This window comes from Lepidochelys kempii, chromosome 23 (genome assembly GCF_965140265.1).
Source record: "Lepidochelys kempii isolate rLepKem1 chromosome 23, rLepKem1.hap2, whole genome shotgun sequence".
NCBI classification, from domain to species: Eukaryota; Metazoa; Chordata; order Testudines; family Cheloniidae; genus Lepidochelys; species Lepidochelys kempii.
Window position 1 is genome coordinate 3971534 of NC_133278.1, and position 16703 is coordinate 3988236.

Consider the following 16703-nt stretch of genomic DNA (forward strand, 5'->3'; position numbering starts at 1 on the left):
ATTGATGCCCCCTTTCCCCAATTCGTCTATCATGTTTCCTTCATTTATTTACTGAAGCCTTTGCTTTGGTGGAGAAAGCGTGGGCTAGTGAGCAAAGCACTGGACAGGGACCTGGGTTTGATTCCTGGCTCTGCCACTGGCCTGCTTAGTGAGTGAGGCACATCACCGCTCTGTGCCTCAGTTTCCCCATCTGCAAAATAAGCATAATGCTACTGATGCCCTTTGTAAGCCCTTTATTGGAGCTATGGATTGTTGTTACTTCAGGGCCGGATGGCAGTGGAATAAACATGCTGCCCAGGGGCCAGTTCAGTGGGTCTCACAGCTATGAGTGGTCTAGTGATTGGAACAGAGGGGGTTGGGAGCCACCAGGACTCCTGGGTTCTATCAGTTGCCTGGTCCTCAGAGTCAGGCTGAGCAGCCTCAGGGCAAACTGGAGGCAATTGACCCAAACGAGGACAGGTTTAGAAAACCTGACCCAGGAGGAAAGGCTGAAAGAAGGAGGCAGGTTTAGTCTAGAGAAGAGAAGGTTGAGGGGAGACCTGAGAACAGTCGTCAATTACGTTAAGAGCTACATAAAGCGGAGGGTGAGCCACTGTTCTCCATTGTGGGTAGGCCAAGCAGGAATTGTCCTAACCCGCAGCAAGGGAGATAGTAGAAACTCCAGGGGGAGTCAGGGCTACTTGGTCCTGTCTCAACTCAGAGGGGGTGGATTAGCTGACCCGGGGAGGTCCCTTTCAGCCCAACGTTCCTAGGATGCTGTGGGACGGGCACACACCCCTCCTCTGGAGCCTTTTACCAGCTGGCGAAATGGACACGGATTTGAGTTTATCGTAAAGAAAAAGGCACTTTTGCTTTTGCTTTTTTTTGTATTATGCTTTGGAAGAAAAAAATCACCTCGCTTACATCACGGATAAAAATGAAGAGGGCCCCTCACACAGACAGGGGCTTCGGTGTCACAGTGACAGATTACGTTTGAAAACCAAACACACACACAGAGGGATACAACCCAGGGAGTCATCGGCATGCGCCCCACCTCCCAATTCAGCCATCCCATCAGTCTTATTTCCCTTCATTTAGTTCATGAAATAGTTGCTTCAGGAATATCCTGTGGTGGGGAGTTCCACAGATTACCAGGAAAGGATGGAGGGGGAACTGAACCAGGGAAATCTCTGATGTCCCCCTTCTCTGATTCATCTCTCCCATCACTGCTGTTTCTCTTCAATTGGTTAATGAAATGTTTGCTTCAGGAATATCCTGTGGTGGGGAGTTCCACAGGTTACCAGGAAAGGATGGAGGTGGAACTCAACCAGGGAAATCTCCAATGTCCCCATTCTCTGATTCATCTCTTCCATCATTCCTGTTTCTCTTCAGTTAGTTAATGAAATGTTTGCTTCAGGAATATCCTGTTGTGGGGGGTTCCACAGGTTAACAGGGAAGGATGGAGTGGAGAATTGAACCAGGCAAGTCTCTGGCCTGACCCTCTCTGATTCAGCTGTCCTGTCAATCCAGTTTGGCTTCATTTAGCTACTGAAGCATTTGTGTCAGTTGATATAGGGGCTTTCTTCAGAACAGTGTGGCCTAGTGGATAGAGCACTGGAGCGGGACTCAGGAGACCTGGGTTCTATTCCCAACTCTGCCACGGGTGAGCTTGGGCAAGTCACTTCCCTTCTCTGTGCCTCAGTTTCCCTATCTGTAGAATGGGGATAGAGATGCTGACACCATCACTCCCCTTTGTAAAGTGCTTTGAGATTTATGGATGATAAAATCTCGGGATTATTAATATCTTGTGGTGGGGAGTTCCACAGGTTAACGTGCTTCATAAAATCAGAGGCTGCTCGGAACCTCTCTCAATCAAAGTTGGCTGGGATAATGCACAAGAAAATTCCTGTCTCCCTCTCACCCCCTCCCCTACCCCCATTTCTCTCCAGAGGGCAGAGAACTGCCCAATCCCACATCTGACTGGCCCTCCCCCGGCACTCATTATCTGCCCCTGGGAAAACCCATCTCAGCCAGGGGAAGGAGCCTCAAGGGTAGGGTCATGGGGGGCGGGGGGGCATGAGGACCCAATCACAACAGGAGGGGTGAGGGAGATTCGGGTCCCATAGGAGGCAGGGCTGTGGCAGTTTGAAAATAGAGCCAAATATCCACACGTCACGCTCCAAAAATTCCCCCAGACTGGGAGAAAGTTCCATGCAGATTCCTCCTTCTGAGTCACTGCACTGGGGCAGGATGCACTAGGGTCTGCCTTCCCTATAGCGGGGGGGGGGGTCACGTGTGTACCCCCCCAAGAGGAAATAAAGATTCCTCCCCCCGCCCACAACACATGGAGCCACTATGTCTGTAGCATACTCCACCCTCCCAGCTGCGACTGAGCCTGCAACCTTCAGCTCCCAGGGACAGCCCTCTCCCACTGGAGCTACAGAAGGAGCTCCCCTAGCTGGCTGCAATAGTAGGGCTGTTATCCGCTAAGTGCCATGGCAGTGCGCACACCCTACGCCCGCCCCCAAGCATCCGGGGCTCCACCTAACACACAGCGCTGGAGACTCCAGGGCAGGTTGGACAGCAGGGACGGACAGATGGACGACCGGGAGCCGGGGTGGGGGGGCAGCGAAGCGGGAGAGCACGTGGGGCCGGGGCTCATGCATTTTTGAGAATCTTCTTGGCCCGGGTGTTGGCCTCTTGGATGCGATCTTCGTTCACGGTGACCTGCGGGGAGAGGAGCCGGCGGTGGACCACGCTCACGCAGACAACTCTGCGGGGGGCCACGGCTCCCTGGTAGGGGCTGCAAACCCTCCCGCAGCAACCTAAGCACCTAGTTCCCGAGCAGGCGGGCGGGGGGCTACCCGGGAGCGCCGGACCTGCTGGTGCAGGTCTATCCCCTCGCTAGCTGCTGCTAGAGGGTTTCGAACCCAGGACTCCACCGCTCGGAAGCCCAGCCCTCTCCCACTTGAACATGGCACCGGAAAGGGGTCGCTGGGTCCTCGAATCCCATCCCCTGCCAACCCCGCCAACCTCAGCCGATCACAGCCCAATTTAATCCCACTTCTTCCGATGCCTTTAGCTTTCACAGCTCGTCTTCCTGGGGTATTTCTAGACAGCCCTCAGCTCCCCGCTCAGCCTGCTCAACTCCTCCCTTCCCCTCACGCTCCTCGCCGCCTTTCTCCGCACCTTGAATTCAAGGAGGGACTCGCTCCTTCGGCCAGCTGCAGTAGCTGGGCTGTTATCCACCAGCTGGAGCGGGATGCAGCGCACGATTCACAAGTGCGTGGCACCGGGTGAGCGTGTTCAGCTGGTAGGACACCCTCCTTAGGCAGGGGAGCAGCTGACGGCCGAGCAGTGAACCGAGCTGGAGGGGGGTTCTCAGCCCGGATCCTTAATGGGGCAAGACACTGCCCCATCTCCAGCCCCCTACAGCATCCCACTCCTTTGGCACCCCCTGCAGGCAACCAGGCTCCTGCCCAAAGGCTCAGTCTCCAGGTGGGGAGACGGGCGTGCGGCCGCGCAGCGCTCACCTTCTCCATGATCTTGTCCACCTGCTTGTTCTGGATGTCGATCTCGTTGCCCACGTCCAGAGCCATGCTCTTCAAGTTGCCCAGGATGCTCCCCACCTGCACCAGGTTCTCCTCCATCTCGTCCTCCCGTGCGTCATTGGTTATTCTGGAAGATCCGCCCCTCCCCCCGCCCCTCCCGTAAGGTGGGGAGCGTCCTGCTCCGACCCTAAACACTAACAGCACCAGCCTCCCTGCTGCCTAGGCTAAGGGAGTAGCTCCCTCTGCGACGGGGCAGTAGCAGGCTATTATCCTCTATGCAGGCTGCAGCCGCTGCAGCCACTTTATTAGACCTTGGATTCCCGCTGCTTCCCCATTCATGGCGGTTCCCCAGTCAGGCCCTCTTTTCTGAGCCCCTCTCCCTGCAGCACAACGCCCCCCGGTGGGGCATGGAGGCCAGCACCAACTTTGAGGGGAAAGCACCCCTTACTGAGCCCCCGATCCTGCCCCCTAGCACCGCGCTGGAGCATCAAGTCCCTGATGGTCCAGAACCCCGCAGGACTGTCTCAAGAACCTGGGGTAGGGGGGTCAGGTCTTGAGGTCCCCTCCCCAGATGCAAATAACCTAAGGGATAATAACCCAGGCGAGAGCACCCCTTCCTGAACCACCCACCCCACTCCCTTTGCTTCCAGTGGGACATCAGCAGATGGGCTCCCAGACCAAGGGGGCCTAGCTGGACTCAGCCCCCTGGAGGCGCCTGGGGGTGGGTCCTGCTGACCCTACCTGTGGATGTAGTCCCCGCTCATGGTCATCTGCTCCCTTTCGTCTGCCACCCGCGAGGGCTGTGTGGAGACCACCCCGTCCTGGGTGTTGCCCCAGACCGCCTTGTACGCCTCACTGGCCTTGATGTTCTTCAGCCTCAGTAAAACAGGAGGGGGTGGAGCCGGTGAGACACAGGCCTGGGGGGGTCTGACGCCCACCAGGGCAGCCAGGTTCCCCCCTTTCCCTGGCTGGGGTCAGATCCCACAGGGCAGCCCCCCGAAACTCGGCTGGGGTCTGATCCCACAGGGCTGCCCCCACACCCGGCTGGGGTCTGGTCCCACAGGGCTGCCCCCCCAAAACCCGGCTGGGTTCTGATCCCACAGAGCTGCCCCCACACATGACTGGGGTCTGATCCCACAGAGCTGCCCCCCAAAACCCGACTGATGTCTGATCCCACAGGGCTGCCCCAGGCATCCCCAGGTACCCTGAGATGCAGGGGTGTGGGGCAGCTGCGTTGTCACATGGGGATGGGACCGGCAGGATGGAGGTGACAGGGGGGCAGATTACAGGGGTGTCTCCCCTTCCAGGCAGGGGGCGGGGGGGCTTACTTGGCACAGGGGCAGACACAGAGGCCGCAGCACTTGGCCATGTCTGTCAGGTTCTTCTCCGCCTCCTTCATGTCCTGGTTGATCTGATCCAGCCCCTCGTCAATCCGGTCCAGCTGTTCTGGAGGGGAGGAGGGGCAGGTGAGTGCCGGGGCCAGGGGGGCAGATGAGGCCGTAGGGCTGGGGGAGTCCATGGGGCAGGGTGTTGGGGGGCAGATGAGGCCGTAGGGCTGGGGGAGCCTATGGGGGGTTGGGGGGAGCCCCTGGTGGGGGCAGGCTCTAGGTTGGCAGTGGACTGAGTCTTCACTTGGACCTGCCCCCAGTCAGGAGGAGCCCGGGGCTGTCTCAGGAGGCATGAACCCAGGGTAGGGTAATGGGGAGTTGCGGGTACCAGGGGGGTTCAGGTCTTGAGGTTCATCCCAGGGTACAAATAACCTACGGGGTTGGGGTTTGCTCCTCCCAGTTGAGAGGAAGGGGGGGGGGAGCCAATGGGGAGCACCACCCACCCCCGGCACTGAGAATTCAGTGCTGTGAGCTTCCCCACAGCAGTGCCCTGGCCAGTTCCAGCTTGGACTCCAGCCACCATGGCTGTGAGTTACTGTGTGTGTGTGTGGGGGGGGGGATATTGGAGCTAGCTCCCACCCCTGCTCTCTCATGTGCTCAGCCCCTTCCTCAGCGCTGATGCCCCCCCACGCCCATGGGAGTTGGGAGCCGCACAGCCAAGGGCTGGGGGTGGGGGCACTGGCGTCTCAGGAACCGGGTCCATCCGGGACCTGGCCTGGATCCAGCAGAACTCAGGGGGGTCCAGCCTTAAACTGGAGCTGGTGCTGATCCAGCCGGGTGGGTCTGTGACAGGAGCGACGTGGTTGGGGGGGGGGTCTGGGAGTGTCCCCCCCAGGCACACACTGGCTGTGTCCTGCTCCTCCCGCCTCCCCCCCCCATCCCACCCCCCAGCCTCTTTCTCACCTCCCTGTTCATCCAGCATCACCAAGATCTGGATCCCAGCGTCTTTGCTCTGCGGTGGGAGAGGAGGCAAGTGGGGAGAGGGGGGGCAGTGTTAGCAAACCCCGGCCCAGCCGCTGCCCGGTGACACCAACCTCAGAACAGCTCTCTGATGCCAGAGGCTGTGAGCTTCCCCACAGCAGTGCTCTGCCAGGAACCCCAATGCTGTGAGCTTCCACACAGCAGTGCCCTGCCAAGAACACCGATGCTGCAAGCTTCCGCACAGCAGTGCTCTGCCAGGAATTCCGGTGCCATGAGCTTCCCCACAGCAGTGTCCATACAGAATGGCAGTGTTGTGAGCTTCCCCACAAGAGTGCCCAGCCAGGGATTCCACAGCTGTGAGCTTCCCTACAGCAGTGCCCTGCCAGTACCAGGCTGAAGACTCTGGTGCAGTGAACTTCCCCACAACAGAGCCCTTCCCGTACCTGGCTGGGACCTCTGATGCTGTGAACTTCCCCACAGCAGTGCCCTGATCAGTTCCAGCTGGGACTCCAGTTTTCCAGCCCCAAGGGACAGCTGCCATTGCCATCAGCTGCTGCACAGCTCTGTATTAAAGGGGGTGCCAAGGGACCACCCCCCCATCACCCCCGGGGTCCTTGCTCAGCTCTTACCTCTTCCACCATATGCAGCATTCGACGGGTGCTCTCCAGAGACTGCAGGGGAGAACAGAGAACAGGGTGTTGGTACAAGAAACGCCGCCCGGCACTCCCATCGGCAGAGCGTACGTGCCGCCGCTGAGGAGCTCAGTACAGTGCAGCTACCTCTGGGGCACGGCCCTTCAACAGCGCAACAAAACCACAGCAAGGCTTCTTGCAGAAAGTGCCTGCATAGCTGGGGGAGAGCAAGTGGGGTGGGATGGGGTGCAGTGTGGTGTCGGGGGGAGAGATGTTATGCGGGGGAGGCAGGCTGGCCCGCAAGCCTCGTGGTTACGATGTTACGCTGGGACTTAGGGGATCTGGGTTTGATTTCAGTCTCGGCCACCAATTCCCCATGAGACCTTGGGTGAGTGAGTGTGCCTCAGTTTCCCCACCTGTAAAAGATGGATGATAATCCTTCCCTTGTCTATTTAGACTGAAAGCTCTCTAGGCCCTTGCGATGTGTCTGGGCGGCGCCCTGCGCAATGGGGCCCTGATCTCGGTCACTGTGTGTCTGGGCAGCACCCGGCCCGGCAGGGCCCTGATCCCCATCGTGTGGCTGTTACTGTAATAATCTATCCGTGTGGGCTTTGCATTGAGAGACCCAGGGAGGCACCTGCCTTGTGCTCACTGAATCTGTCCCCTTCCGGGCCCCCTGTAATGAGCTCTCGACCAGCGGTTGTCCTGCCGTGGGACAGCACCCAAATCCCTTGGCTTCCCCCCGACCATCCGCTGCACTGTGTGTGCCCTGGGAGGGGATGGTTCCCAGTGACTGAGCGCCCGGTTCAGGAGCTGCCACTTCCCCAGCTGCCATTTTCACCCCACCCGTCGCCACCGGGGGCAAGGGCTGGGATTTCCTTCCCCTCCGCCTGGGCCTCACTCTCGTCCCCGCAAGGCGGTTCGGATCCCTTTGTTCTCTCTGGCCCCATCTTTCCCCTGTTCCCCTAGGTGGAAGCATTTTCCCGTGGGTGGGGGGAGGGGGCTGGGTGTCAGGACTCCTGGGTTCTCTCCCCAGCTCTGGGAGGGGAGGGGGGCTGGTAGTTAGAGCAGGCAGGCTGGAGTTGGGACTCCTGGGTTCTCTCCCCAGCTCTGGGAGGGGAGCGGGGGCCAGTAGTTAGAGCAGGCAGGCTGGAGTCAGGACTCCTGGGTTCTCTCCCCAGCTCTGGGAGGGGAGCGGGGGCTAGTGAGTTGGAGCAGGCAGGCTGGAGTCGGGACTCCTGGGTTCTCTCCCCAGCTCTGGGAGGGGAGCGGGGGCCAGTAGTTAGAGCAGGCAGGCTGGAGTCAGGACTCCTGGGTTCTCTCCCCAGCTCTGGGAGGGGAGCGGGGGCTAGTGAGTTGGAGCAGGCAGGCTGGAGTCAGGACTCCTGGGTTCTCTCCCCCGCTCTGGGAGGGGAGCGGGGGCTAGTGAGTTGGAGCAGGCAGGCTGGAGTCAGGACTCTGCCACTGACTTGCAGTGTGGCCTTGCCCAAGTCACTTCCTCTCTCGGTGCCTCAGTTTCCGCAGTGGGGGTATTCACAAGCCTGCCCCAGCGCCAGGCGCCCTGGGATGCTAGAGATGGCCCCAGCACCCTCCTCCCTGCTCACCTCATCTGTGATCTGATCCACGCGGCGCTGCACCTCCTGCGACTCGGGCCCCACAGTGCCGTTGGCTGCCATCCTGCAGGCTCCCCAGCGGAGGGCGAGTGCCTTCGGGAACACACGGGGGATGGGCTCTGCTTACAGCCTCTCCCGGATCACCTGCAGGGGGTGACGTAAAGCAACTGCGCTAGTGTCCAGAGCCCTGCAAGCGGCAGACGAAGGCTGAGATTTCCAGCCTAGGGGGCTTAGATACATCACTCATGATGGGGTGTCTAAATCCCCTAGGCTGTGGAGCCTACAAACCTATACAAACCCTATTGGTTGGAGAGCTCAGCACAGTGCCTAGGGCTAGAAGGGACTGGCGTTTATTTATGGATGGGGGGTGCCCTGGATGGATGGATGAATGGATGGAGAGTGATTGGATGTGCTGGGGGGGAGAAGGGGTGCCCGGAGGGACGGAGGGGAGTGCTGGGGTGGGAGGGATGGAGCGGGGGTCACAGACAGATGGAGAAAGATCCGGGGCAAAAAAAAACATATGAAGAGAGACTGAAACGACTGGGAGTGTTACATTAGAGAGGCGTGAATAGGAGGGGACGTGAGAAACACTGTGCCCAGGAGAGAGAAGGGAGATTGGGCAGGGACCCCATCTCATCACTCAGCGACAGGCAATGGAACTGAACGTGTGGATTCGAACTCAACACCAGGAAATGCTTTTCCACACGAGGCGTCAGCCTGCGGAACCGACGGCCACCGGATGCCGCTGAGGATGGGAATTTAATGCAACCAACACCGCCCCTGGGTGGCGCTCTCTCTCCCTCTAGTGATGGTCACATACAGGGGGATTGAGCCTGCTACAGCCTCGATTAAGTGAGCAGGGACTTTTAGCTCAGACAGGAAACGGAGAGGCTCACGCATTGAGATCCAGAAGTCGCAGGTCCCAGCCTCGCTGCCGACAACCGAAAGTCACAGAGGCAAGAGTCAAAAAGGGGGTCGGACTTTGATATGGAGAACAAGAATCTGCCAGGGCAGGCTAAGAAGACAGTGTAACCTATGGGGTCACATAGGCATCTGCTAATTGGAAATGTGCTGAAATGCAAGTACAGAGCAGGGCTTTAGGCTCCATATTATTAAAGCTAAGTGTGAACAAGAGGGATTAATAGAAATGAGGCAAGGCGTGACCTTGGGTCAGGTAGTAAATCTGCGGGGGGTTTCCGGCCGGTGTTGTAGGGGAATTTGGAGGTGTCTCAGAAGAGTAGCAACTGCAGAATTTGCATCGACACAAACGACCTTTCAAGCCATGTTGGACAACAGCCAATAAAGAAGTAGACAACATTTGGGTTTGGGGGCCCAGCTTAAATACAGCAGCCGCCAAAATACAGATCAGGTCAAAGGCAGGTTTCATTAATTAAGGGGTCTTGTTATAATTGGCTAGGGAAAGGGCAGTACCCCAGTTTTAGAGCAGAGCATGCATCTGCATCGGGGTGCTGTTACCAAATGGATTTTTTGTCCATTCTTCTCGGCCCGGGACCAGTGAGTATCCACACAGGGGCTGGTTCTTTTGTAGTGGCTGTGTGCTTTCCCTCTTGATTTTTATATTAAATAAACTCTGTAATTCTCTCTCTCATGGTGTCCTTCACAGCCCTCCCTGGAATTCACTGATTTGAAATGGCTCCCACCATAAAGAGTTGAGTTTGGTTCTATTCCTTAGAAGGAAAGGATTCATTGGGAAGCTGTAAATCCAGACAGGGAGAGAAATCTCCTGCTTCAGGATTTATGCTGATCATAGAATATCAGGGTTGGAAGGGACCTCAGGAGGTCATCTAGTCCGACTGACTGCTCAAAGCAGGACCAGTCCCCAATTTTGGCCCCAGATGCCTAAATGGCCCCCTCAAGGATTGAACTCACAACCCATGGTTTAGCAGGCCAATGCTCAAAGCATTGAGCTACCCCTCCCTCCTGTGATCTCTGTGAGAGGTCGGGGTGAGGGGCAAACTGTCCCACGTCTGCTACTGCAGGGTTCTGATACTTTCCTCTGTTGCAGCCAGTGCTGGGAGTTGTCAGAGACGGGAGACCAGGCTTTGAGTCTGATCCAGTCTTGCAGTTCCTATGTTCAGCTAGCATCTAGATGCCCTGATCAGGGATCAAGACCCTTTGTGCCATGCACGGCATAGTCCCCGACCGAGATCAGGGCCCCCCTGTGCCAGGCACTGCACAGTCCCCGACCGAGATCAGGGCCCCATTGTGCCGGGCGCTGCACAGGTCTCACTGAGATCAGGGTCCCATTGTGCCAGGCGCTGCACAGACAGAGCGAGAAACAGTCCCTGCCCCAAAGAGCTAAACAGTCTAAACGGACAAATGGTAAACTGAGGCACAGAGCAACGCAGTGACTAGTCCATGGTCACCGACGGAGTCTGCGGCAGAGCCAGGAATGGCCTCCAGATCTCCCGCGTCCCATCGTTCCTCAGAGCACCTTTCATGCTCCCTCCGTATTTGTCTTTCGTTGTCCCTGATCTGATTTTCGACCTTGTCTTTTTCATTTAGTTTCACCCCCCACCCCCTGTCTAAAGCAGACCCCAATACTGCTAGGGCCAAACCCACAACATTGACACGGGTCAGAACCAGGCCAGAACCCCAGGCCCCTGCCCCCTCGCTGCGAGATCTAAATCAGCGCCCCTACGGCCTCGTGTTATCCCAAGATGCTCAGCTGTTACTTCACCTCTACTAACGTATGGAGAGAGATTTGCCAAGTATCCTCCCCACCCACACTCACAACACCCCCCTTTCCTGGGGGGCACGGGGGAACCAGTGACAGCTTATTTTTAACATGCCTCGCTGGGAGTCTGGCGGGGGAGCTGCAAGCGAGCAGCAGCAATCAGCTGCCTCATAATAAGGGCTCTGTGGCCGGTGCCGGGAGAGGAGGTGGGGCAGGATGACAGGGGGTGTCAGCCCCGGGACTGTGCCTCCCCGGCGGGATTACTAACCAGGCTCTGAGGCCGGGGCGTACGGCCTGGAGGCAGCGCCTGGAGAAAGGCATCCTCAGATCTGCCCAGGAAGCCCCACACTGCAAACAGTGATGGGGGTGTATCAAGAGGGGGGCGCTCTTCCTTCCCAGTACTGAGCCCAATGGGGCACCAGGGGGCACTGTGCTGCAGGGAGCGGGGTGGGGGCTCAGCAGGGGGCGCTCTCCCCGGGCAGTCAGTGCCAGTCCCAGTGCGGTGCTAGGGGGCGCTGTGGGGCAGGGGGCGCCCTCCCCTCCCAGTCAGCTGCCTCATAATATGGGGGGTATAGCACTGGGCGGAGCTGGGAGGATGCAATCGTTCCTGCCGTCAGGGCACTCAGCGCTGCTTGGATGAGCAGCGCCAGGGGTCTGGGGTCCATCTCCCTGCACTGTAACTTCTGCCGAACACATTATCCGTCGTGTCGTGCCGCAGCGACCATCATCCAGGGATCTCAGAACACTTCAGAATCGCCTGTGAAGGATCGTTGTCCCCATTTTACAGGGAGGGAAACTGAGGCACAGAGTAGCGAGGAAGGTCACAGCCAGCCAGTGGCAGTGCCAAGGAATAGAACCGGGGAGTCAGGAGGCCAAGTGCCCCTTGCTCTAACTCATAGATCACTCCTCCCCTCCCAGAGCTGAGGAAAGAACCCAGGAGTCCCTGGCTCCCAGTCTCCTGTACTAACCAGTAGACACCACTCCCCTCCCAGAGCTGAGGAAAGAACCCAGGAGTCCCTGGCTCCCAGTCTCCTGTACTAACCAGTAGACACCACTCCCCTCCCAGAGCTGAGGGTAGATCCTAGGAGTCCTGACTCCCAATCCCCCAACCGGCTCTAACCACTAGGCTAGACCATTCTTACTCAGGTCTGCAAACTAAGGAAACTACCTTTATAAACCCCAGAACTGAAATGTAGCTAGGCCCCCCTGTGCTTTGGCCAGACCAGACTTTGTGAGGCACCTATGATCCGCTTACAACATTAGGACCCAGGAAGGACCAGGGCTAAGGGCCTGGTTCCGGTTCTGCCACTGATTCACCGCGTAACCTTGGGCAAGTTACTCCCTCTCTCTGGGGTCCATCTCCCAGCCCCACGGACTGGCTCCCAGCCGGTAGCATGGGTCCATTTCATGCTTAACCAGATGGACTCCTTTGTAGATGGCCACATTTAGGGTTTGATCCTGTTGGGTGCCAAGTCCCCCCTGCTCTAACTGGTGCCAAGTACCTCCTGGGTGGTGCTGAGAGGCCCTCCACTCCTGCTGAAATCAACGAGCCTTGGGCAGAGTGGGGGATGCTGGGCCCACGGCAGGATCAGGAGCTGGGGAAGCTGGAGTTACCATCTCATGTGGCCAGAGCCCCTCAGAACATGGGACTGCCCTGACCACGGGAAATCCAGGCACTGGGCTGTGTCCCCAAAGCCGAACATTTGAAACTGTTCACGGAATAACAATTCCAAACACGTCCATTTGGAAACTTCAAAGTGACCCTCTGGGACAGATTTGATCCCGTCCAAACATGACAGCGCAAATGGGAATAGTAAACAGAAAAGCTCTAAATGATAGTATAATATAATGGGGTCATCTTTTTGTTCTGTGTCTGTACAGCGCCTGGCACAATGGGGGACTGGTCCAGTACTGGGATGACAAAGTGCTACCGTAATACACCTAATAGCAATACAAATGTACAGCGCCTAACACAATGGGGGTCTGGTAAGAGCCGTGCCAGGTTGGCCCCTCTTTGCCAGAAGCCATCGGTCTTCCACTCCCAGATCCAACACCTGCTGCCCTTGGCACCCCAGATGGAGACGAAGGTCTGGCAGTAGGGGGGGAGGCGGGGGTGGGGTTTGAAAAGGACCAGCCCAGAGGCAGGGAAAGTCCCAGGAATGATCCAGATGGGAGCGTGAGGCTGGGAGGGGGTGGAGAGATAGGTTGACCAGCCCCCCTCCCTCCTGCCAGCCACAGACTGCCCCACCCCACAGACCCCCACCCCCTCTGTCTGGAATCTTCATGGACCCCATCTGCTCAGACCCCCCCCAAAGCCTCCCCCAGACCTCCCTGCAGCCTCCAATTCTCTCCAGACCAGACCCTCCTTTCTCCATCCTCCTACCCAGACCTTCCTCCAGAGACCCTCCCACTCCCTGCCCAGATCCCCTCCCACTGCCCCATCCACCCTCCCCTTTACAGACCTGCCCCCAATCCCAGGGCCGGAGGATCCTCACCCCCCCTGCAGCCCTCGCCCCAGAGGAGCGGCTCCCTCCCCTTTTACCTGTTGCTAGCTCAGTTCCAGGATCCCTGTTCTGTTTCCAGTCACAGCAGCTCAGAGTCTCTGTCTGCTCCTCTGAGAGGTGGGGGGGGGGACGGTTGGCCCCACCTCTAGGGGGCTCCCATTGGACAGTTGGCCTAGCTGGCAGCTCAGGATGCTTTCCCATTGGCTGCCAGCAAAAGGGGGGTCAGGACCGGGTGGGTTAAGAGCCTGAGGCTGGTACCCACCCACCCACCTGAGGATGCTGTTACCAGGGGCAACCTCCAGCCTATGACGTTAGCTGGGGAGCAGTGAGGCCGGAGATGGCGACTTGGCATGGTAACCCGGGCAACATGCCCGGCAACTTGCATGGCAACCTGGCCAACTCGCCTAGGCAGCTTGGTACTGCAACCTGGGCAATTTGGCGTGGTAACCTGAACCACCGGCCATAGCGCCAGGCAACCTGGGCACCTAGCCTGGTAACATGGGCCTCTTTGTAACCCAGGCAACCTGGGCCGCGCTCCTGGGAGCCGACTGGGCAGCCTGGCAGCGACGTGGCATCCAGACTCGCTTGGGCCCTTTCAATCCCGCGCCCCTGAGGAGGAAAAGGGCCGTGGCTTGAACTGGTGCTTGGCGGGGAGCTGCCTGGCTGAGGATAATCCAGCAGGGGGCGATGGATTCCACCGGGGGGGGAGAGGGGGGGCCTATCGCAGCTGCTGCCAGGGCGGGGCTTAGTTGACAGGCCCATGGCTGGCAGAGCCCTGTAGCTTTTCACTCTCATCCATGACTCTGCACCTGCCACAACATGACAGGGCCCTTTGTAATAGGGCCTCAGGCCGGGCTGTGCACACAGTGTGACTGTCTTAAGCAGGCAGTGAATCAGGACTCCTGGGTTCGTCTCCCAGCTTTGAGAGGGCAGTGGGGTCTTGTGGCTAGGACAGGGGCAGGGGCTGGGCATAGGAAGCAGGGGGTGCTGCAGCACCCCCAGGTTTTACACGGGGCTCAGGCTGCCGGCCCCACGCCTGGGGCTCCATGCCCACCTCCAGCGATGTCCCGTCTTGGCCCCCTTCCCCCTGTCTGTGTTCCCCGCCTCCCAGAGCCACTGCTTTGCTCCTGGTCCCAGTTCCAGGGGTGGGGGTGAGGTAAAAATAGGGCTTTGTGGTTTCGCTGGCTTTCAGCACCCCCACTATAAAAAGTGTTCCAGCACCCCTGGGGCTAGGAGTCAGGACTCCTGGGTTCTGCTCCCAGCACCGGGAGAAAAGTGGGGTTTAGTGGTTAGAGCAGAGTGCGAGGAGTCAGGACTCCTGGGTTCCATGCCCAACTTTGGGAAGGGCGTGTGGGCCTAGTGATTAGAGCAGGGGAACTGGGAGCCAGGACTTCTGGGTTCTGCTCCGAGCTGGGGAGTGGGGGCTAGTGGTTAGAGCAGGGAGGCTGGGAGCCAGGACTCCATGGGGCTAACAGTCAGAGGCTCTTGGCCAGCATTAGGTGGGATGAGGGGCTGTAGTGAGCCCACAGGAGAGAAGGTAACAGGCTGTGGATATAACAAGCCTAGCGCTTTCTTCGCCCAAGGCGTAACAGTCTCATGGGGACGCCTGCTGAACTGCGAACAACTCCCTGTGCAGCAGGTGTGATCCAGGCAGCCCCACATGTCCCAGCCTGCCAGCTGAACTGTGACCGGGCTGCTCGAGGCCCCGACCGAACTGGCTCCTCTACATGCTGGGTGTGCCGAGGTTATTCAGTTCACAGATCACTGTAGAGTTGCTTTATGCCTTAAGCCCTGACCCTGCCTCTGCCCCAGAGAATGGGACAAGAGGAGGGGCGGGGGTGCTGGCAACTGCTCAAGAGATCCTCGGTTCAGCTGCTATTGAATAACAGTTTGAAATGGGTTGTCACTTCACATTTATTGTCATGCAATGTGCAATTCACCGCTTACACTAATTCATTCTTACCCCTCCCCTGGGAGAGGAATGCTATTCGGTGCACCATGGTAGCTGGCAGGCTGAGGCGTGGACCAGCGCCCCGTGGGGCCAGGCACTGGACTTTTTGTACTGCTATTACATGTACTGCAGTAGCATCTAGGTGCCCCAGCCCAGAGCCAGGCCCCGCTTGTGCCAGGTGCTGTGCAAACGCCGAACACAAAAGATGGACACAAATGATGGAATCCATTTTGAAGCACTTGGAGGAGAGGAAAGTGATCAGGAACAGTCAACATGGATTCACCAAGGGCAAGTCATGCCTGACCAATCTGATTGCCTTCTATGATGAGATAACTGGCTCTGTGGATATGGGGATAGCAGTGGACATGATAGATCTTAACTATAGCAAAGCTTTTGACACGGTCTCCCACAGTATTCTTGCCAGCAAGTTAAAGAAGTATGGATTGGATGAATGGACTATACGGTGGATAGAAAGTTGGCTAGATCGTCAGGCTCAACGAGTAGCGATCAACAGCTCAGTGTCTAGTTGGCAGCCGGTATCAAGCGGAGTGCCCCAGGGGTCAGTCCTGGGGCTGGTTTTGTGCAACATCTTCATTAATGATCTGGAGGATGGGATGGATTGCACCCGCAGCAAGTTTGCAGATGACACTAAGCTGGGGGGAAGAGATAGATATGCTGGAGGGTAGGGATAGGGTCCAGAGTGACCGAGACAAATTGGAGGATTGGGCCAAAAGAAATCTGATGGGGTTCAACAAGGATACATGCAGAGTCCTGCACTTAGGAAGGAAGAATCCCAGCCACCGCTACAGGCTGGGGACAGACTAGCTAAGCAGCAGTTCTGCAGAAAAGGACCTGGGGATTACAGTGGAGGAGAAGCTGGATACGAGTCAGCAGTGTGCCCTCATTGCCAAGAAGGCTAACGGCATATTGGGCTATATTAGTAGGAGCATTGCCAGCAGCTCGAGGGAAGTGATTATTCCCCTCTGTTCGGCACTGGTGAGGCCACACCTGGAGTATTGCGTCCAGTTTTGGTCCCCCCACCCCCCACTACAGAAGGGATATGGGCAAATTGGAGAGTCCAGTGGAGGGCAACAAAAATTATTAGGGGGCTGGGTCACATGACTTATGAGGAGAGCCTGAGGGAACTGGGGTTATTTAGTCTGCAGAAGAGAAGAGTGCGGGGGGATTTGATAGCAGCCTTCAACTAACTGAAGGGGGGCTCCAAAGGGGATGGAGCCCAGCTGTTCTCAGTGGTGGCAGATGACAGAACAAGGAGCAATGGTCTCAAGTTGCAGTGGGGGAGGTCTAGGTTGGATATTAGGAAACACTATTTCACTAGGAGGGTGGTGAAGCCCTGGAACAGGTTATCTAGGGAGGTGGTGGAATCTCCATCCTTAGAGGTTTTTAAGGCCCGGCTTGACAAAGCCCTGGCGGGGATGATTTAGTTGGGGTTGGTCCTGCTTTGA

The 16703-nt window shown here is 57.7% G+C and overlaps 1 protein-coding gene across 2 annotated transcripts; it reads right to left on the bottom strand.

Moving 5' to 3' along the window:
* Positions 1–846: 846 nt before the first annotated feature.
* On the bottom strand, positions 847–13424 carry LOC140902163 (synaptosomal-associated protein 25-like). 2 transcript variants are annotated; one of them, XM_073321924.1, is made up of 8 exons: positions 13325–13424; positions 8076–8228; positions 6469–6510; positions 5822–5870; positions 4859–4976; positions 4272–4406; positions 3513–3657; positions 847–2706 (listed from the first exon to the last, which is right to left on the bottom strand). In XM_073321924.1, exons 2-8 carry the CDS (start codon positions 8145–8147, stop codon positions 2638–2640), a joined length of 630 nt encoding a protein of 209 aa, XP_073178025.1. In that variant the 5' UTR covers positions 8148–8228; positions 13325–13424; the 3' UTR covers positions 847–2637. The 2 variants fall into 2 exon arrangements, with proteins under 2 accessions (XP_073178025.1, XP_073178026.1); XM_073321925.1 differs by having other exon boundaries at positions 8076–8271; positions 13325–13384.
* Between the last annotated feature and the right edge of the window lie 3279 nt (positions 13425–16703).